Genomic DNA, 22,653 nt, shown 5'->3' on the forward strand with positions numbered 1-22,653 from the left:
AAGGAAGGAAGGAAGGAAGAAAGAAAGAAAGAAAGAAAGAAAGAAAGAAAGAAAGAAAGAAAGAAAGAAAGAAAGAAAGAAAGAAAGAAAGAAAGAAAGTTAGTTTCCAGGGAAGTCTTCTCAGGCAGTACTGCTTAACTGTCTCCTCCATGTCAGTACCCTGAAGGCAGATGTGGGGGTTGCTGTACCTCCTTGTTTGTTCCTCTTCCCCATGGGCCACTTTGAGTAAATCTCCTTTCTTTTGATTCTTACTTATCTCTGTCTAACTGGTGTACTGAGGACAGTTGGCCAGACCAGAATGACTCTGCTAGCAGTTGAAATTGCTAAATGCTTACTTAATCCTTGCTCAGGGAACAGGTTTCTTGATGTCAGATACACACCCTCTTCCGGAGAAGTTTCTCATTGCCTGCTGACTGTTGCTTTCTGGATTAAGCATTAAGATTTGGACTGAAAATGTTGTGTGCTGAATCACAACATGGCTTTGTCCCTTTAATACTTTGTTTCTTTTCTAAGTTGCTGTGATCTCGGCTTGAGAGAAAGGTGGACTGTCATGGCCTCTATCTGGGTGAGTAAAAGCCAAAGCACCGTGGCTTACATGAGTCAAACAGAAGGACAAACTACTATATATAAAAAAAGGAAAGTTGATTAACTATTTAAAAAATAGCCAAAAGCTAGAGCACATTTAAGAATAGTAAAGTATATGTGTCATAAGCAGGTGTGGTGGCATGTATCTGTAACTCCAGAGCTCGGAAAGTTAAGGCAGGAGAATGTCAAGTGTTGGGAGAGACCGAGCTATGTAGGGAGAACTTATCTAAGAAGGACTAGTAGTAAAAATGTATCAGAGGGGCTGGTGTCATGCTTCAAAACTACACTTAAATGTAGAGACTGGGTTTCAGTTCTCAGAATCCACATGAGGCTGGGTACAACCGCCTGTGGCTCCAGCCTCACAGGAAGGACACCTGTATTTATGTGCATGTAACACCCCCCCCCCTTCCTACATACACACATACAGTAAACATTTTTAAGGGTATAATAGCGGTCCATACTTAGCAAAGAGGCCTTAATGGAGAATAAATGTAGTGTATAGCTCAGCCTACACAACGATAAAGATGACATTTATTATCAGCAAGGAAAGATAGTTTCTTCTGTTAGCAAAATTAGAAAGACTTGTAGGGGGAAAGTAAATCTATATTCCACTTCCCCTCTTACATCAAAATAAATTTTAAATGCATAAAGCATAGAAGTGAGGGAATGGTTAGTAACGTGCTTACAGTGGCAAGGCCCAGGTCCTTATGGGAGCCCCTGTCTCAAAAACTACAGAGAACAGCTCCCCAGGAATGAAATGCAGTGCTCTCCTGTGACCTCCACATACCTGCACACACATACTGCCACATGACCATGAGCATACATACATGCATGCACATACATGCATGCATATAAAATAAATCAATAAATACACAATTATACAAAACATAAAGCTCAAGTGGATCTTTTAGAATTAATTTGAAATGGGTAAGGCCATTACAACCATAGGCCTAAAGCAAAAGACAAAAGGTTTTCTTTAATTTGTTTATGTATAAATCTGTAACTGTGGCAGCAACATCATAAATAGAATGAGAAGATAACCTTCAGGGCAACACGTTTGTAGAACATCAGGCAGATTTATTTCTGTAACACACAAATGACTTGACTAAAGCAATTTCAAAAATGAGCTCAATGGGAAACTGTAGACACAAAGTAGCAAGTGGAAGGAATTGCAAGTATCCAATTCATCTGTAGACAGAACCTCTCAGAACTAAGGAAACGCCAGAATTCCTGGGAAAAGGAACCATTTTCTACTGAAGAGGTAGGTAGCTGGAGAAAATAGCAAGACAAAGTTATGCACTCACTAGGAACCTTCAAACTGTCCATAGGCGCTGGTTAGACTTTTGGACAGCATTCGGGTCAGCATCCGTCATTGTTAAATGTTCTTGTCCTTTATTCCAGCAACTCTACTTCTTATGTATCATGAATGTGAATGAAGGTTGAAAAACATGGCTCAAAGCATATTTGCTTGTATGATTGGAAATATGCAGACAATGTAATGATTACCCAGTAGGTACAAATTACTTGGTTTTTTTTTTAACTTGCAGCCATTTTAATGTAATTATTTAAAAAAATGTAGGGAAAATATTCAGCTCTATGAAATGACATTAGAAACTGTACCAGAATGTGTTATTAGTGATAAGCTCAAGTTACAGGAGTGGTAGATGCAGAGGCTCTGTATAAAAAAAGGACATGGAAGAGATACAGGCACAAAGCATCTCTGACAACTTCCTAGGCAGGTGGCACCTCGGGTAGTTGACTCTTTCTCATGTCCCTCTATCTACTCTTGTGGCTTTAAGCCATGAGTACATTTTATGAGTAAGAGAACTTGAAGGAAAAGCATGCAGAGGTGTGCACCATGCAGGGGAGCTGTGCCGAGCACTGGTCAAGAGCCAACTTTAGTGCTCTCCATACCTGAAAGCCCTCTGGCTTTCTTCGTCTCCAAAAGAGTCAGGTGAAGAGGCTTCTCAAAATGTGAGCTGGGGTCCACTAGAAAATTAGCATGAAGTCTACTGACACATTTGACAGGCTCAGAGACACTGGGGTTGAGGGTGAGACACAGGATAGAGTTTCCTGTTGCAGTCAGCCATAGCAAATGACTATAAATTGAAGGTAAAGCAGTTAGTTGGCAATGTTCCTCCATGGTGGAGTGCACACCTAGCATGTGCTAAGGCACTAGGTCCAGTGCTTACCTAGCATGTGCTAAGGCACTAGGTCCCACCCTCAGCACTGCATGAACAAGTCAAAGGTATTTTTTGCTGCACGTGGCCATACAAAACCCATAATCCCAGCACTTGGCAGGTGAATCAGGAGTTTATGGATATTCTCAACTACATAAAAAGTTCTTGACAGTTTGGGCTACTTCAGTGCCACTCCCACCAAACACACACACACACACACACACACACACACCACACATACTCTCTCACACACACAATACACATATTCACACACACACACACACACACACACACACACACACACACACACCTGCCAAATCTCTTTAATTATCTCACAGTCCTATCTGCAATATGAACTGATTCTCATAGCAGTATATTTTTCAATATAAACATAAGATTTCAATAGCTAGGAACCGACTCTGAATGAACAGGGGAAGGATACACAAGTGTGTTTGTTCCATGTGCACAATGTGGAATATCATCCAGCCCTAGAATGGAAGTTATCTTAAAAACGGGTGAACCATGAGTATGTTCAGCTAGTAAAATAAGACAGTCGTGAAAAGATAAACATTGCACAACTCCTCCTATGAAATACGCAGAGGACTGTGGTTTCCTGGACCACGGGAGGGCAAGGGGTTGTTATGGTTAAGACTGCATAGAATTTGTGTTCCACAGTATGATAAGGTTCTGGTAATTGTTTCAGAACAACGTGAATAGTCTCACTACTACTGAACTATGCATTTTAGATGGGTTGATATTTACCAAAAAATAATTTTTCAGGCTTAATATTCTTGTATGTGTCCATGTAAGTGCTTATGAACATGTAAGGATGTATGTGAAGGCTGTAAGCAAGAGTGTAGTAAAGACTGTAGGAGAGAGAGAGACAGAGAGAGACAGAGAGAGAACAGCCAGAGGCATCTGGTAGAGAGCAGAGAGAAAGGAGACTGGTCATGGCCAAGGCTATCTGGGAGGGAGGGAGTATAGAAGGGAGTCGGGGAAACCATGCCAGGAACTGGTATCTAGAAGGAGGGGGGCCTGGGAAGCTTGGGGAGCCCAGAGCCTGGGAGCTAGCATGGTGGCGGGGGAGTCAGGGACTAAGAAGGGTCAGGAGGCTAGCAATAAAGATGCAGACTTCCGGCTTATCTCTCACTTGAGACTTGAGACAAAAGCCTGCCCTGCTTTTCTAGCTAGCAGGGTCCCTCCCCTCTGGCTGACTGATTCAGGCTGGTCAAATATGTTCAGTGCAGGTCCTGAGTCCTGACTGTATTTACCTGAAGCTGTGGGCCTATTAGTTTCCTTTTCTTTGTTTAACCTGGTCAGTCCAAAATTAAAGAAAGGGCAACTCAAGCCACCAAAACTACTTAAAACCTCCAGCCCTCTAGAGGAAAAAATGAATCTGCTCTGTAGGGCCTCTCCCTCTCTGTCTCTCTCTGTCTCTCTCTGTCTCTCTCTGTCTCTCTCTGTCTCTCTCTGTCTCTCTGTCTCTGTCTCTCTCTTTCTCTCTCTCTCCTCTCTCCTCGCCCACCTCTCCCCCCGTATTATACAAGTACTTCTCCTTGTATGATGAAGTTCATTATCTGTTGCTGCCCACTGTGTCTAGGATGTCCCCTGCCTTTTAAATTTTATCATCTGTGGAGAACGTGATCAAGATTTCTCAATATGCTTTTTGGTAGCTTGGAATTTAAAATCTCACTTTCTTTGAGTATTTAAATTGTGTCATAATTTGTAATAACATCATAATTCAATAATACTATTGTTCTAGAAAATTTAATAACAGTTAGAACAAAATGATAAAAAAACAAACTTTTGTGTGTCTTTAAAAAAAAAAAAAGGGACTCCTAAACAGTAAGACTCCTGTGTCTGACTTCCAGCTCTGGGATCACAGTCACACTCTGCTGCTAATGGCTTTTCACACTGGTGCAGAGGATCTGAATTCAGCCCTTCATGCTCACCAAGCAAGCACTTCACTGACCAAGCTACCTCCCCAGCCTTCTGGCTTTAATCATCTTATCAGAAAGTTCTGCTATGACACAAAGATTTGCTGACACTAGTGTGCCCAAGTCTGGGGAGACCAGAGGTGTTAGATCATGTGGATCTGATGCTACATCAGAAGTCTGTAAGCTGCCTGATGTGGGTGCTAGGAACCACCAAGCCATCTCTCCAGCTCCAGGAGTGTAGCTTTCTATGAAGACACAATATCAGGGACACTAGCTGTTCTTCCTGAGGACCTGGGTTCAATTCCCAGCACTCACATAGTGGATGATAACTGTCTGTAACTCAAGATGCAGGAATCCAGTGTGGTCTTTTGTAGCCTCTGCAGGCTCCAGGCAAGCACATGGTACACAGACATACAGACCAGTACTGTGGCACTGTGTTGCTATGAGGGGAAAAAAAATATTTATTGCATAGTTGACTGACAGGGACTCCACGAGCTAAGCTGCCCAGAGCTACCTCTGTAAGATAGCAGCAGAGGGCTTTTTAGGAAGTGGGAGGGGACCAACTGCTTTCTAAGCGGATGGTGCAAAGCGGGAGTCTTAGTGTTGTGTGGCACAAGCAGAAACGGGCATCACACAGCTTCCTGGGCCACAATTCTCTAGGAGAAGTTGTCATGGGCTACACTGGGGGCTTGGGGATTGAGCTCATGACGTTAACAGGTCATGACTGGACATACTGACTTCAGCACAGACCCATTTGTATGAAGCTGGCTCCAGCCTACTCCCGAGAGGATTCTGGAGGAAGTCCCTGAAAGACAACCTAAGAACTTGGTTATTTAAGGAATTTATGTCCGAGGCTCCTCTGAGCTCATTCTTGTTTTTTTTTCCTCCTTGCACACAAAAGCAAATACACACCCAGGCACAAATATGTTATCTAAGCCGCCCATCCCTACACAGCTCTGGGGCAGTGGGAGGTTACCAGCACGTGGTTAGTTTATTGTAATTAACTCGGGGCTGAAAGAGAAAATTAAGGAGACACGAGAAAGGCAAGGAGCCTCTCATTCTGGGGTCTGGTTAGAGTCACCAGCCAGCTGAAAGTCATGAACTCCAGCACGCTTGCTGTGACAATTGCCTGTATAGAGACATTCCTTTTACCTGGAGCTAATTTCAAATAAGAATGTTAAAATAGCAGGGAGCCACGTTTGACAACCGAGTGCATGTGACCTTTAAGTCTTTTCCTAGATGAGAACTCAAAGTTTCCTGGGAATCTCAAAACTTTGTTTACTATAAAAAGCCGTACCCCATGGTATGCCTTATGGTTTTACCATATTAACTGCAATCCTATTTAATGGCTCACTTACCAAACAACTCTTGAAATGTAAAGTAGAAACCACCAAATGGGGGTAGGGGGAATGGAGAGGGAGAGAGGGAGAGAGGGAGAGAGGGAGAGAGGGAGAGAGGGAGAGAGAGAGAGATTGATTTAAGCAGGACTATCTTTTTTTTTTAAAGATTTATTTATTTTTATTATATATAAGTACACTGTAGCTGTCTTCAGACACTCCAGAAGAGGGAGTCAGATCTCATTACGGATGGTTGTGAGCCACCATGTGGTTGCTGGGATTTGAACTTCAGACCTTTGGAAGAGCAGTTGGGTGGTCTTACTGACTGAGCCATCTCACCAGCCCCCCCAGGACTATCTTTTTAAAAGGACATAAATTCCTTAAATAACGAAGTTCTTAAGTTATATTTCAGGGACTGCCTCCAGGATCCTCTTGGGAGTAGGCTGGAGCCAGCTTCATACAAATGGGTCTGTGCTGAAGTCAGTCTGTCCAGTTAGTGATCTGTTGATGTCATGAGCTCAAAATCCCCAAGCTCCCAGTGCAGCCCATGACAACTTCCCCTAGAGAATCGTGGCCCAGGAAGCTGTGTGGTGCCCGTTTCTGTGAACATGGGCTGTCCTTTTCCATCACTCTCTTCCTCTACAATGCTCATGTGTAAACCAGGCTTGTCCCAAGATTGTTTTCTGTGGTGCAGTCAGGAATCTGACTTCACATTCAGTGTCTCGAAGGAACTCTGTCTCTGGCCCTGCCCACATTGCTGCTGACAGAACAGGGTCAAGGAAGAAATTCTCAGATAGTGTCTCAGTACATTCCTGCTGAAGAGCAGGAGGTGATGTCTGGTTTCTTCATGTTCTAATTGAAGATGTTGAATCTCTGCCACTGTTTTTGATATGTAATCTCTGGTGCACCAGTATGTCTTTTGTTCTGACATTTTCCAAGTCTTCGTTTATGTTTCATCTGACCCTGGTGTCTAGCCTGGAACTCACAGTTTCTTGTTGGATGTTGCCTCGCAATATAGAATTGCTTATAACACTTTGAAAACATTTTATTTTTATTTCTATGTGGGTTCCTGCATGTATAAATGTATGTACAGGTGTCTGGAGGCCAGAGGTTTTAGATCATGTGGATCTGATGTTACAGGACATTGTAAGCTGCCTGATGCGGATGTTAGGAACCACTGAGCTATCTCTCCAGCTCTAGGATGTAACTTTCTATTAAGACACAATAGCAGGGACTAGGGAAATGGCTCAGTGGCTAAGTTCACTAGCTATTTTTCTAGAGGACCTGGGTTCAATTCCCAGTACTTACATGGTAGATGACAACTGTCTGTAACTCAAGATACAGGGATCCAGTGATCTTTTGTAGCCTCCTCAGGCTCCAGGCATGCACATGGTGCATAGACAAGTGCAGGAAAAACTCCCAAGCACAAAAAATAATAAAAAAAAATTTTTAAGTGTGTGTGTGTGTGTGTGTGTGTGTGTATCGGCATGTCCCTCCACTGTGAGGTCAGAGCACACTGACTTTCCTGCACATTAGCATCTTCACCAACAGGGAAGTTCCCTGAGCCAGTGGTCAAGGTTTTAATTGGACATGACTGATTAAACTATTAACTTGTTATTGTAGCATTGAATTCAATATCCAGATTCCTTTCCTTCCCAAGAGGTGGAGCTGGCTCCAATCTCAGCCCTCTATATCATGTGGTCTTTCTGGTGACCAGCTCTCATCCTGAACCTGTCAAAGGACCATGATGAGTCACCTCAGGCACAGAACAAAGGCACTCCCACCACTCAGGAAATTCCAAGGGTTTTTGAAACTCTTTGCCAAGAACCAGGACAGAGCTGAATATATCCTCATCAAACCACCTTGTGACTCGCATTGAAGAGCTGGGTTTCTGAAACCTTACCTGCCTTTATTTTTTAATGAAATTGTAACGACACAAACTGCAGTCTCTTAAAGCAAAAGCTTAGAAGCTTTGACTGTAAGTTATATCTATAGTCACTAGGAAAATAGGTGAATATAATGAGGATTGGAGAAATGAGATATTCTGAACATGCCAGTCATGTAGCAGACATGAAGAACCTGCCTTTGCTGTTGTCGATGTAGCACAGTGATCAAGTGCTTGCCTGTAGTGCAGAAGGCCCTGGCTCTGCTCCCTAAAACCATAAGAATGGGGTATGTGGGAGAGGGGGGATCCTTAATGGTGGAAATGTTGTGGAATGCTGCAAGCAGCAATCTGTGGATGGGTCAAATTCACCAGTGATCATGTGTTCCTGGGGACAGTCAGAGCGTGGCCACCCTTCCCTGCCTGACCACTCCCTTCTTTCTGGGGACTTTGCTGTTTGACAGATGGGGACACTGGATCTCATTTCTGTAGCTTATCCAGTTGAGAGACAGTTGTGTGTGGGATCACAAGGAAGGTTCAGAGTGCCAGGATGAGAGAATCTGTGATGGTACTTTTATAAGTAATGAAAGATATTGTAAGTGGTTTAAGCCCTGTAAAAAGGACAGGTGAGACCCTTCAGAAGAGACCCATCAGCAGCCATGATGGGGTCCTGAAAACAGAGAGAAAGACTTCCCACCTAAAGGAGAGCTCCATTAAGACAAGTACTCAAAGAGAGCATGGCAGGAGTCCTGGGGAGAGGCTTGGTGTGGGAGAGAAGCTCAGAGCTCCATCCATGTCTTATTTCAAAGTTGTCTTGGACCTGGGTCATAACTGTAAGGAGAAGGGAGAATGCAAGGTCACAGCAGGTGGAGTTTGAGGAGTCCTGGGGGCCCTAACTGCCCATTTCTTACTTGGTTGGAGACATCCCAGTCCTCTCTCCTTCCTGGTGTGTTCACTCTTCCTGACCTTGCAGGTTCCCACATGGGCGGGAGTCACGGCTATATTCTGGAGTGTGGAGAAGCTGGACTCTGCCTCTGCCTTCCCTCTCATCTCCCACATCTCAATGATAGATCTGGCTTTGAAACTCACTTTGTACCCCAAGTCAAGTGAGGAGCCTGTTGTAGTTAAGGTTCTTCTTGCTGTGGTCAGGGGCCTTGACTAAGGTCAACTTGAGGAGGAAGGGATTTATTTCACTGTCTACCTCAGGTAATAGTACATTGTGAAGGGCCTGGAAGCAGGAGCTGAAGCAGAAGCCATGAAGGAGTACTATTTCCTTGTTTGCCTGCCTTCTTATGGCGCATAGGACCACCAAGCCAGGGGTGGCTCTGCCTGCAGTGAGCTGGACCCTCTCACATAATCACCAATCATGAAAATGCCCCCACAGGCTTACCCACAGGCTAGTCTGTCTTTGCAGAGCTATCTTCTTACTGGATACTAGTCATACTGGATCAGAGGCCCATGCCTGTGCAGCATGACTTCATCCCAACCATTGACATAGGCAGTGAGCTAGATCCAATCACAGTTACATTCTTTGGGCTGCTGGTTAGGTCTTTGGCATAGGAGAGGCATGATCTCATGCCACCTGCCTCATGTGACTCTATTTTAGTTCAGGGCCTCTAATAGGACACTTCCTTTGGTTTTAAAAGGCCATTTCTTACTTGAAGAATTGAACAAAAAGTCTTACACTTTCCAAGTTTGGGCTGCTTTGGTTTTTGCAGCCTGCTCCATTTCCCTTTGTATCATAAAGCTTCCTGACCCAGGACAGCATCTTGACATTGAGCACAGAGAGTAATCATTTCTCCCAGGCTCTCTGAAAGCCCTTGAGTCCTCGAGTTTTCTCTGGGGCTTAATTTTTTGGATCTGGCTTTTATGGGGTTTTATGAAGTGATGCGTGATATGGCTTTACCTCACCTTCGGAATGTGCTCACTGCGGCTGCCATTTTTTCTCTGGAGCATTTGGCTCTAAATATGCTTTGTGTCAACAGAGCTGGCACCCGATGTTTCTCTTTTATTCACCCTTTGAACAAAGAGCTTCAATTTATTGCAAGTCTGGTGCACAGTCCATGAAGAAATAGATGCAGCCGTGTTTAGAGAGACTAGTCTGCCAAGGTAACAGCAGACAATTGCCCTGAGGGTAATGTGGCCATGTCAGTGGCTTCAGGGCACCCACCTCTGGGGCTAGCCAAAGGATGGCTTTGGGAAGTAAGAAAAATTCTACTGGCATAAGGTAGATTTAAAGGCCATTTTAGTCTAGACTAGTAAGTTGAACAGCAGGAGGGACTATCTGGTTGTATCAACTTAGGCAAGCTTCTTTTATTTTTTTATTTTTATGTTTGTTTGTTTGTTTTTGATTTTTCAAGACAGGGTTTCTCTGTGTAGCCCTGGCTGTCCTGGAACTCACTCTGTAGACCAGGCTGGCCTCGAACTCAGAAATTTGCCTGCCTCTGCCTCCCAAGTGCTGGGACTAAAGGTGTGCGCCACCACTGCCCGGCTTAGGCAAGGTTCTTAAGCATCTCTCTGGCTATCCAGGCTCAGGGTTTACAAGTCTGCTTTTTGTGTTTATCATGGAGATTGAAAGTGTTCCTAGCAAAGCTCTAGACACACGACAACTAACTGTCCTCATTATAAAGAATTCCTGTTTGTTTTCTTACTTCTTCTCATTTCTTTACTTCCCGGTGGGTTTCACCATCCTTTTTTCTTTTGGGAGCATTTAAAGGTCAAGTTTGAGAAAAGGGAAGAAACTAAATATACACAAAACAGTAGGTAAAACGCTGACCAAGCATGATTTTGAAAGTGTTTTAGCCAAGTGTCCATGGAGGTTCCCCATTGGCACTGACTGCGGTACTAGGGAAAGGACCTCAACTAAGAATCAATAAATGGGCCAGGCAGTGGTGGCGTACGCCTTTAATCCCAGCACTTGGAAGGCAGAGGCAGGCAAATTTCTGAGTTCGAGGCCAGCCTAGTCTACAGAGTGAGTTCCAGGACAGCCAGGGCTACACAGAGAAACCTTGTCTCGAAAAACAAAACAAACAAACAAACAAAAAGAATCAATAAAAACAGGAAGGCTGCAATGAAACAGGCAATCCAAAGAGCTTTGGCTGTAACTATCAACATTCCTAAAACAACACCTCATAACTGAGTTCCTTAGCTTCCACCCGTGCAGTAGCCAGGTCCTGCTTGCTGGCTTTATTCTAGTTTTCTAGGGGACCAAGAATGAAGTGCAGCGTTGGTTATGCCACTTGGTGATCCATTCAAACCACTGAGGGTCTCATGAAGTCAGATGCTGAGTCCAACCCCATCATTGTGGACTCTATGAAAGTGGCTTGAGGATTTATGCCTCTGGAAATTCCAGGAGATTCCTATGGAGTTGATCCAGGAAGCCATTTTGAGAACCATTGAGGTAGAGTTCCCTAACCTCCAGCTCTGGCAAGGTGATGAGGTGTAGAACATGGGCCTCTTGTTCACATGGAGGTGGCCTTAAGTCTAGGCACCTTCCTGACCAACAAAGTTCTGTTAGACAAACCATCTCTCTGGGACTGAACACAGCCTTGTTCTGTTATTTTTAACTCTGTGTAGGTAGGCATGTGTCAGCATGCAGGCATAGAGATTTGAGTGTGGGTACCTCTGGAAGCCAATGACACTGGATCCTGTGCAATTATAGAGTTTCAGATGGTTGTGCGACTCCTGATTATGCACTGGGAACTGAACTTGAGTCCTCTGGAACAGCAAGTGCTCTTAACAGCTGAGCTGTGTCTCCAACTCCTTTGAATCTACCTCATTAAGATCACTGAAGAAATCTAAGATGTTTGTATGACCTTTCGTTCATTATCTGGTATGCATTAAACAATATGAGTCTGGTTATTTATTTTAAAATCACTTTTGATAAATTATATAGATATTGCCTGGATAGCCAAGTCTTACCAAGTATATCCTGAAATATTGTTCATATAAGTGGCTAAAACACATTTAAGTATTTCACTAGAATTCAACTTCAGAATTCCCTTGTTCTGGGGCTGGGCTTTGGCTCAGTGGTAGAACACTCAGTTGTCATGTATGGGGACCTGGGGTTTGAATCCTGCACAGCAAAATAAACAACTAAATAAAAACCAGATTCCCACGGCTTCTTTCAAGTTGACAGGTATGTGTGCATTTTGGAGAAGGAGAGAGGGAAGGAAGGGGAGAAGAACCCCGTTATTATGTAAGCTGTTTCTCCTATTTCACCCTTCACCTGAAAAAAGAGTTGTATGATGAGTTAGGGATTTTATCTTCATCTAATTTTGTAAGTTGGAACTTTAATAGATTTTGCTCTGTAGGTGGTAGAGAGCAGGCCAGAGGTCCCAGAGAGTGTAAACCCTGAATCTTTATAAGACATGAACATTAAGGACCCACCATATTGTTCTCTTGTATTCAGAAGAAGCTATGTTAAGTAACCTCGTGGTATAGAATCACACGAATTGAACTTCATAAGAAAATGTAGAACCTAGTTCCTGGTTTTACATTAAAAATAAAATTCAGTATATCTGAAATAGATCCAGGACATGGTCACAGGCATTCTAAAATGTCGCTTCCGGAGATACTAAGACATGATTCCAGAAATGCAGGGGTGATGTAGAACAGCACAGACTGCATTCAAAGGCAGATCTGTGGCTCAGCTAGCTGAGTGGATGAAAGTAAATTCTGCTGTCTCCTTAAATCCTGATGCCATTTACACAGAGTCAATCTGCAGACTGCAGTAGGTTGTAGTTAACATATGCAAGGTGCCTAGCATGGGGGCACCTAATGGGTCCTTCCAGAGCATCAAACAGACGGGGTAGGTGGATAAGGGAAGAGTGAGAACTCAGAGGTGGGAATGGATAGTAATGAAGTCAGTTGTCTCTATCAGTTTATAAAGCTTATTAAGCCTTGAACTCCAAAGAATTATGTTAAAGCGACTGATTAAGTCGCTTCCATTGTCTTTAGACCTGGCACATTCTAGCTTGTTAGTTTTCATTTTTTTTCCTTTGGAGTGCTTTAAACAATGTTTGACAACATTGAAACAAATTGTTCCGTCTCATCTATTGAGTCAGCAGGCTCTCGTCTCTACCGTGCCAGTACATTAATTTTCCATTCACTTTAATGTGACAAGATAATGTCCTTTCATGAAAATAGACACTTCAGAAGAGCGTAGATGTGACCATATTAATTCACAACAACACAGTCAATACCATTCAATAACAGGGTAGAAAGTCCCCGTTTAAAAAGAGAATGTCAGATGTTACTGGTATTGGTGCAGATTTTTATTTGAAAGGTCAGAATATACTATATGAGGACATGGTGACTTTGAAGGTCTTCAACATCCTTTTGGCTGTCATGTAGTTCTTCAGCAATTTCAGAATATTTTATTCTTTTGCAGTATGGTCTTTCTCAGCTCACTGTCGTGTTTCTAATTTAAGTGCTTAAAATTAGTAATGTAGCTATTTAAAAAATATATATACTCTATGCTATTCTTGAAGCTCCAAGATGTCAGCAGAGTTCTCAGACAAGAATCTTAGGGCAACTGTCACATGCCCATTAAGCAGAACATAAAAGACAACAGTCTCGATAGCATTTTTGTTTATTAATTCTTTAGAGTAGGGTTCCCCAAGCACAGTGGTCAACATCAGTTTACACATCCCAGCATCTCCAGTCCACAGCTGCTCACATCCTCAATGTGAGATGTGATTGGCAGCTTACTCAGAATCCTCACTGGGGAATACGGTGGATGAAGAGAATTTAAGTTTTCTTATATTTTATATGTATATGTAGGAACTTTAAATCCTGCAGTCTTCAGAGTCTCTGATGTTGAAACAGCTCATTGCCCTAGAGGAACAATGTTTTATATGTGCAGTTTGTCCTACCTTGGGGGCCTCTTTCTACGTTTAGTACAAGTATGTCTAGGGATGGGAGATCTTGCACTATGCCAGGAACAGCAAGAACCCGGGCTGTCACAGGTCTCTCCCATGCTTATGCCCTACAGGACTGGGAAGATGGCTCAGCAGTTAAGAGCACTTGCTGGTTTTCCAGAGGGCTTGGAAGTTCTGCTCTGTTCTCCTAACAACTTAAAAAGCATTTGCTCCAGGTATTTAGTATGCAAATTCAAAGCCTCTGGGATCTTCTCTGGAACTGTGCCAGTACAAGACCTCAGATAGGATCCTCTGAGCATGCTGCCTGTGGGCTGTATGCAAGCCTGGTTCAGTGAGCCGTCATTTAGTCACACAGAGTCAACAGAAGGCAGTGGAATTAAAAAAAAAAAAACCATAAACACCTTTATACAATTTCATCAATGACCATGTGAGATACACATTTAGTCTATATGTAACTATAGTATAAATAAAAATGTGGCTTTGAACTAGCAGAACTTTCCTTCTAGGTTGGACCTCGAGGAACCATAAAAGATTATCCAGGCTTTAGCCCGTCGGTGGATGCCGAAGCTATCCGGAAAGCGATCAGAGGACTTGGTGAGTGGAGCTTTTCAGCTCCTCCTGTATGGCTGGTAAGACCAGCCAGGAAAGTTTCCATCTAAAAAGCCAGTTGGCCCAATTTGGATCCTGAATTAGAGAAGTTGTCAGGGGATATTTTAAAGTGTGAAGCAATGAAGAAGTGCATGAGAGCTGAGTCTCTCAGTAAATAAAGCATTTGTAATGTTTGCTCAATTAAATCCTACCAGCACCACAACAGCTCCTTCAACTGGCTATCACCATCATGATCACAAACCATGACTGATGCGGTCCAGAACAGTCTTCCCAGGTTCTATTTCACCCCATTACCTAGAGAAAGTCATCTTTCTAAATTAGACTTTACACTTATGGGCTTCCAGTACCACAGCTACATGCCTAAGTATGTACTAGTTTCTATAGTTTCAACCGGTAAAACCAGACAAGTGCACCATCCATTCTTTGACCGACTGTTTTTACCTCTTAACGTAATGTTTTTGAGATTTATTCATGTTGATAAGTTTGGCTCTGGGTCATTAGTTTTAACTGCACAGTAGTCTATTGTATATTATATCATAAACTGGAAATGTTGATGAAACATTCAAATTGCCTATAACTCTTTTCTATTACAGTGCAAAAGTCCTTGGTGAATGCTCCCGCTTAGACTTCACTGTGCCCAGTTGCTAGTATTTCTCTAGGACAGGACAGGAGTTGTGAGCTCTGGGTGGAGATGGCCAGAATGCTTATTTTTAAACTAGAAATTTTGCCAAATCGCTCTCTGACGTGATTATCAAAATTAGTAGTACTCTTGGGCCTGGAGATAAACTTTTCTAAGTAAAATCTCAAGCCACAGAAACATTCTCCTCCTCTTAGTCCATCTCCTGGACAAGGTTTGCAACCCCTCCCCCACCCTCCCCCGTCACAGGAAAGTATCGTGCTAACATTTTAACACTATCACCCAGTTTTAACATTAGCAAAAACAAGCTTAGTAATATTTCCCCTAGGATTCACATCTACTGTACCATTTTAATCGTAAAGTCATAAAGCTCTTCTGCATTTTCTTCCCAGGTTTAGAAGTCCTGCCTTTTTCATTTTTACTTGCTCATCAGTCTACAAGGAATTGACATATGGGAGGAGCATTTAGAGATATCCAACTTCATTTTATCTCTAATGAACATTTAATTGTCTCAGCACAGTTCTTCATGTTCCTTTCCATATGCATAGGAAAGAGTAGGCATGGATTGACTTGACTGGGTTTTATTTTTCCAGCCCTCAAATCACCTAAATAAACTTCCTTTTCAAAAACAAACAATCAAACAAACAAACAAACTGCAAACACACAGATTCTAACCCAGCAAAAAGCTGGAAACTTAAAAATTAAAAAGCTTTCCTGACTGTGCTTGTTTTGGACCCCTGAATCTGTTGTTTGAAACAGATAAGGAGAATCCTTGACTCATAAAATAACTTTGTTCTCATTTAGGAACTGACGAGAAAACCCTCATCAACATTCTGACGGAGCGGTCGAATGCACAGCGACAGCTGATTGTCAAGCAGTACCAAGCAGCATATGAACAGGTACCATCCATGAACACAGTGGGCCACAGAGACAGTCACGCTGTGCTCCGGTTCCACCCCTGAGCACCACTCACAGATCTTTGGCTTTACCCTGACTGTGGTAGAGTTGCCCCGTGCATCTGCTCAAGAGCCAGGACTCTTAGTTCAGGTTTTGGCTTTCACCACCTCTATGGTTTGGGGCTTCTGCTTCTTCACTGTGGAATGAAGAATGGTGACTTAGAGCAGTACTTTAGAGCAGGGTCACCACCCTGTTGAGGTTAAATGACCCATTCATAGGGGCTGCATATCAGATATTTACATTATGATTCATAACAGTAGTAAAATTGCAGGTATAAAGTAGCCGTGAAATAATTTTATAGTTGGGGGTCACCACGACATGAGGAACTGTTTTAAAAGATCGCAGCATTAGGAAGGTTGAGAACCACTGCGCTAGAGCAATGGCTCCAAGCCATCACTGAGTCCCCTCCCCAGAGCACACTTGACACAAAGGGAGGCTAACCTTTTCTTTTTTTGAGACAGGGTCTCATGTAGCACAGACTGGCCTAGAACTCACAAAGTGGCTGAAGGTGATTTTGAACTCCCCCCCAACCCTCCACCCCTGTGTTCAACCTCTAAGTGTGGGGATTATAGCCAGGAGTCACTAGGCCTTCATTATATGGTACTGAGGAACAAACTCAGGTCTTTGTGAATGCTAGACAGGTACTCTACCAACTGAGACATGTCCCCAGTCTCAAGAGAGACACTTTGATGACCTCAAGTCAGAGTGGGGGTAGAGGGTGATTCTGACTTCCAGTGTGTAGAGGTTGAAGATAATGTTAAATATCATGTAATATGAAGGACAGTCCTCCCAACAAAGAATGATCTGGCCAGCTCTCTGAGAAAAGCAGCCTTTAGTTTCCCTTTTAATGTTAAAATAGTTATGTAAATATAGGCTCAGAAAACCCAACATAAGAAAACCTATTAACTGTCAGAAAATAGCTACATACATATCCAAAAATAGCTACACACGAACAAGACTGTCATTGACACACAATGTTTGTCATCTCTTTGTTGAATAGTGTTCTTTGCTGGAGACTGGAGATTCGCTGGTAGGAGAGGCAGTTCCTCCCATCTCCTGTGGGGCTAGCCTAGCCTCCTATCAGAAACATAATAAGTTCAGTCACTGCAAGTGGAGCATAAAAGTGGGGTGATGTGGTGGAAGGTAACCGGTGATGGGGACTCTCTGACCATGGTGAGGGGGTGATGTCAGCGGGGTGCTGCTGCCTGACGGGCTGCTAGAAGAGTCAATGTTGTGTCTGACCTGCTCCATCTGCAGATGCACAGGGCAAGCAGTGGGGAGAACAAATGTAAGGGTCCTGGGAGCAGGCAGCTGGAAGTGTGGGGGAGACAGAACCCCGATATAGCCGGAGTGTGGCATTGATGGGACAGAGCATGTGTGTGGCTGTGTAATACTAGAGCTTTTTAGAAAATATTTCAGGTGCCACCATGTTTCTCAGCCTAGCTCAAATGATTGTCCCACCCTAGGCTCCCAAACAGCTAGAAATAATATACAAGGGTGCATCACAGTGCCTGACTACTAACATTTTTATTTGTGGGCTTTGGCATGGGATTTTGCCATATTGCCAGTCTGCTCTTGAGCTCCCCTATTCAAAGGAGCCTCCTACCTCCGCATCTCTCCCAGTGCTGCGACTACAGATGCATGCACGTTACAGGGCTGAGCTTGAGCACTGTGTTAGCAGTTCTCAACCTGTGGGTCGTGACCCCTTAGGCAAACCTCCAACTCCAAAATATTTACATCACGATTCACAACTGTAGTAACATTACAGTTATGACGTAGCGATGAAGCAATTCTATGGTTGGAGGTCACCACAGCACGAGGAACTGTGTTCAAGAGTCTCAGCCTTAGGAAGGGTGAGGACCACTGCTTTATGCCTCGTGCACAGGCTGGATTTTTATTCTACAGTAGGGACTCATTGGAAGTGCGTAAGCAAGGGAATAATAACAACCAGTTTTGAATACTGGAAGATCATTTGGGAGCCTGGAGATTTTGCTTAATAGCAGAGTACTTAGCTAACATTTCTAGGGCTCTGTGCTCCATCTGTAGCACAACAAAGAAGATAGAAAGGTTATTTTGGATGCTGTGGGTCATGAAGGAAGGAAGGAGGGCCAACAGGTAGCAGCAGAGTCAGTTCAGACATCACCCCTGAGAGCGTTCTCCAGTACCTCAGGCACTCAAACTCCTTTATCACACACTCAACATACTGTACAATAAAATCACACTTTATCTTTTAATACCTTAATTTTCTTATTAGGCTGAACATCTTAGGCATAAGCATTGTAGCACAGCTACCTTTAAATGTCTAGCATTGATTAGGCACCCTGAAGCATGTATTGAAATGAATGAATTGCCAAGCATCTGGGCCAGAACCCCTCCCATACATGTAGGTGACATGGACGGTCCCTTGGCTTTTTAGGGCACTGTAAAGTGTGGAGGAAAAACTAGTAGAGGCAAAGGGCAAACAGCCATTTATCATTGTGTGACACAATGAGAGCATGTAAAATAAGATTTCTTTGCCATTGGGTTGAGAACAGGTGGCAGCAGAATGTTGCATTTAAACATAAAAAAAAAAAAAAACCTGCTGCAGTTCAAGCCCAGAGAGTGATACATGGCTCCATCTCATGACCCACTGTGTCCCTGGTGGGTGGTGATGATGATCGTCTGTATCATCAGAACTGCCAGAAAGGCTGCCAGCCTCACTACCAGGCCTGAAAATAAAACAGTTCCATATAACTTCTTTGATTATTGAAAATAGAAACCACGTCCCTGCCCTTAGGTGAGAGAGGCAGACTTCCTATGTAATGTGTGGGAACAGTCCCAAAGGACACGGTCCTGCTTGGAATGTCTAGGATCCACTGAAAGAGACTGACCAGCCGTTGTCCTTCCTTCTCTCTGGAGCCCAGTGGAGTCTCTGTGATGCAAGGCACTTTAACAATAAGACCCTGTCCCTTCCTCCCCTACCCAGCCTAAGCATCGAGAACACCAATTACATTCGTTCTGTTTGTCTGTTTATCAGTTGTTATTTTAATTGTGCATATTTGTAGGTATGGTGTGACGATTTGGTATGTGTGTACAATGTATAATGAGCTGGGTCCTTGGAAGAAAGACATTCTGGTAGTCTCTGTAAGGTGGGGCATTGGGGAAATTTCATAAAATGAAGATCAATATCCACTGAGATATTCTCAGCATTCCTGCTATTCCCTGTGGATGAACGCGCTTTCATCTCATCTTTATCCTTGCGTTTCTCTTTCCCTGGGCGGCTGCTGAGGAAGAGAAGAGAGACACGAAGTTTCATGATTTCCTCCTTGCGGTTTTTTATTTTAGGAGCTGAAAGATGACTTGAAGGGTGATCTCTCTGGCCACTTCGAGCATGTCATGGTGGCTCTTGTTACTGCACCAGCCGTGTTTGATGCGAAGCAACTGAAGAAATCCATGAAGGTAAGCTCTTCATGTCCCCAGATTCCACTGTCAATTAGGGGCCTCTCGGGGCACTCCCTTCAGATTTGCTGGGCTCGGATGTCATTTTTATTGTCCTCTTGAAAGGATGGGGCAATCCTGGGGAGCTCTGTGTAACTGGTAGCCCAGATGTCCCTGGGCTGCACAAATGGTCACGTTTTCTGTTTTTGGACTACCCTGTCTCTCTTTCCTTCCTTTGATTAAATGAAAATACCATCATCCATCCATTACTTAGGCCCTATACCTTGTATTAATTTCAACCCCTTGTTTTCTTTTACCCTTCAGAACCCCCAAACCTTTCACCAAATCTGTACACTCTGCTCTATAGTCTATTGGATCAAGCACATCTCAAAGAACTGCAGAATGGAAGCTGATATCTCCACCCATTGGCTTCCGCTCTATGGCAGCCACCCGCATCTTTTGGTTGCACTGTATCAGTACCCTAAGCAGGTCCCTTCATCTCCATTTCTGCCCATTCTGGAACTATTCTCTATGGGATGTCCAAAATTACTTTTATAAAGATGTTTTCAAGGAAGGCGATGTGATTCACCTCCCTAAATCTCCAGTGAACACTTAAACCCCAGAATCCTTATCACCTTCATCACCCAATAGAGTGTGGTCCATGTCTGTCTATGCTTTTTTTACTTTAAAAATTTCCAGCCATAATTCCCCAGAGAAATGGGGCTATTAGGAAGAACATATATATTACGAAATTTACTGTAAGGAGCTGGGTATGCCTTGTGGGTCTGGGTGATAAGCCCACAATGGCAGGACAGGTGGTCAGGGAAGACAGGAGCCACCAGCAGTCTCTGAAGCTGCTGCCCACAGGCACATACTCTTCGTTAGAGAAGCCTTGGATTTGCACTTATGGCCTTTCAAGAGAATGAAACAGGCACAAATTGAGTGCAGAGTATCTAAAGTCTTAAATTAAAATCAGTTGATAATGGACCTAGTCATAATGGACCTTCATAGCACACACAGGTCAGCATCTGACAGGATAACCGGGGACTGTAGCCTGACCAAGCTGACACACAGAGCTGAACATCACACCCCTCCCATCCCATCCCCATTCACTGGACCTTGCTTCGCTGGCCTCTTCTCTGTCTCCTGAGCATTCTGAGCAACCTTGTTTTGGAATCCTCATCCATGATGTTCCATCTCAAACCCGCCTCTGCAGACATTACACATTCATATTGTCAACTTTACTGTTATTGTCTTTTTGTGCCGTTTTAACAATTTTGTGTTTATGATGAGTTTACCCTGTGACAGGAGTTTTTTTGGATTTTTTTTTCTGGGATGTCCTTTTCTTCTGTGCAGCTTCCTCTTCTGGCATAGGAACATGTTGCTCATTTTCAGTGAGGGTCATCTCAATGCAAGGTGGCTCACATATACGCTAACCTGACCCTGTGAACTCTGGGAGCATGGGGACTCTGGTGCTTTGTTCAGCTGGATATGCTGAATGATCGGAGAAGTGACACTTAGAATTTGAATCTCAGCATACACTCTGTATCTTTTGGGCCCCTGAGCTTGTGACTCAATTCTCTTCTTCCTGGACACACCTATCTCAGTTCGAATAATGTAGCAATAGGATAGCTCCCTTAAAAAACAAAACACACACACAGAAAAACAAGACAAAGCAAAGCAAGGTCTCACTTTGTAGGCCAGGTGGCCTTGAATTCATAATCCTCCTGCCTCCAACTGTTGGAATAGCAAGCATCCAGCTAAAGCACCCATGTCACTTCTACAAAGCAGCATCTCCCACACACTTAGAAGGCAGATGTGCACCTGGTGGCCCAGGTAGTGACAGGTAGCCTTTAAGATTTGAACCTCTTTCTCAACTTTGATTCTGTGGGATTTTTCTGAAGTGAGTGAACAATGAGAAAGGCACGCCTGCCTGTTGCCAGGTAACTGTGGGGCGGAGCCTAGACAAAATGTTGACACCCTAGAGTATTAGAAAATGTTCTCTTTGGTTAAGAAGAAATCCACAGTAAGGATAACAAACTGAGACTGGTGATAGTCTCATTAGCAAGGACCCTTTGGTCTTAGGCTCTCCCATCTTAGCTAAAGTTGTCAGCACTGTTACAGTGAGTTTGTCTCTACACTGATTTGGCTCCTGGCAGAGGACATCCCATAAATCACATATATATATATATATACTTGCTCAGGAGCGATCTGTGGATCAAAGAATGAAAGACACACATATTAGCTTATTTTTAAAAATGCCATGGCTACCTCAAAGTCTGGTCACTCCTAAACTTTCTCCTGCTACCTCAGGCCCAAATCGGGAAGTGGCCAATGGTCCCTCACCTGAAATCTCACATGGCTCAGTGGTTCTCTCTCCTCTTCTACCCCCCCTTTTCATTCTGGCTACCTCACTGTGTCCATTCAACTCTAAGGGGTCTGTCCCATCTTTCTTGTTTAGCCATTAGCCACTGGCATCTTTATTGATCAATCAGAAAACCAGTTGGGGGCAAGGACCTTTAGCATTTGGACACACAGATTCACGATTGAATCAAAGCATTAGAACCAATCCCCAATACAGTGCGAGTCATCTAAAAAGCACAAAGGATAAAGAGGGTTTTACAGCCTCTCTATAAGGGCATGCCTAGAATGTGTCTGCCTATGATTATTCTGCACATATCCATTGGTTAGAATTTAGCTGGATGGATGGGTTCAGTGGCAGGCATCCCGGCCACAATTGAATCTGTTTATAAGTTTCATTGGCCTTATTTGATCAAGTTCTACTGCAAATAGCTTCACAAGGTGAGTCAGTGACCTTGATATAAATGAGGTTTAGAGGTAGCTGGGCTCCAAGCCAGCAAGGCCCACGACAACATTTACTGGAGAGTTGAAAACCTCTGTGCATGAGAAGGCTGGGAGATGCTGACCAACTCTGCCCAGGGGTGCAAGGATGAACACATCCAAAATTGCTGCGGAGCACTTTCTAAACAGAGTGCTACATCAGCTTCCTGGGCTAATCCTCTTAGACCATCACTTCTGATCTTTAATGACATGGGCAATTTTCCCTTATACTCTTCCTCCCTAGAATTATTTTTGACTACTTTCACAGTAGAATGGAGTAGTTTCTTTTTTTTTTTTTCAACTTCAATTTTTTTTTATTTTTTTAAATATTTTTATTACATATTTTCCTCAATTACATTTCCAATGCTATCCCAAAAGTCCCCCATAGC

At 43.4% G+C, this 22,653-nt stretch overlaps 1 protein-coding gene across 4 annotated transcripts in view; it reads left to right on the top strand.

Moving 5' to 3' along the window:
* The window catches only part of Anxa3 (annexin A3), a 50,625-nt gene that overhangs the window by 3,868 nt on the left and 24,104 nt on the right, over positions 1 to 22,653 (top strand). For all 4 annotated transcript variants that reach the window (XM_029477952.1, XM_021162528.2, XM_021162527.2 and 1 more), the window contains exons 2-5: positions 514 to 565; positions 14,310 to 14,397; positions 15,854 to 15,948; positions 19,331 to 19,444. In XM_029477952.1, the coding sequence (XP_029333812.1) occupies positions 551 to 565; positions 14,310 to 14,397; positions 15,854 to 15,948; positions 19,331 to 19,444 (312 nt within the window). In that variant the 5' untranslated portion in view covers positions 514 to 550. The remainder of the gene's footprint in view (positions 1 to 513; positions 566 to 14,309; positions 14,398 to 15,853; positions 15,949 to 19,330; positions 19,445 to 22,653) is intronic.

The sequence above is a fragment of the Mus caroli genome, chromosome 5 (assembly GCF_900094665.2).
Source record: "Mus caroli chromosome 5, CAROLI_EIJ_v1.1, whole genome shotgun sequence".
Taxonomy (NCBI): Eukaryota; Metazoa; Chordata; class Mammalia; order Rodentia; family Muridae; genus Mus; species Mus caroli.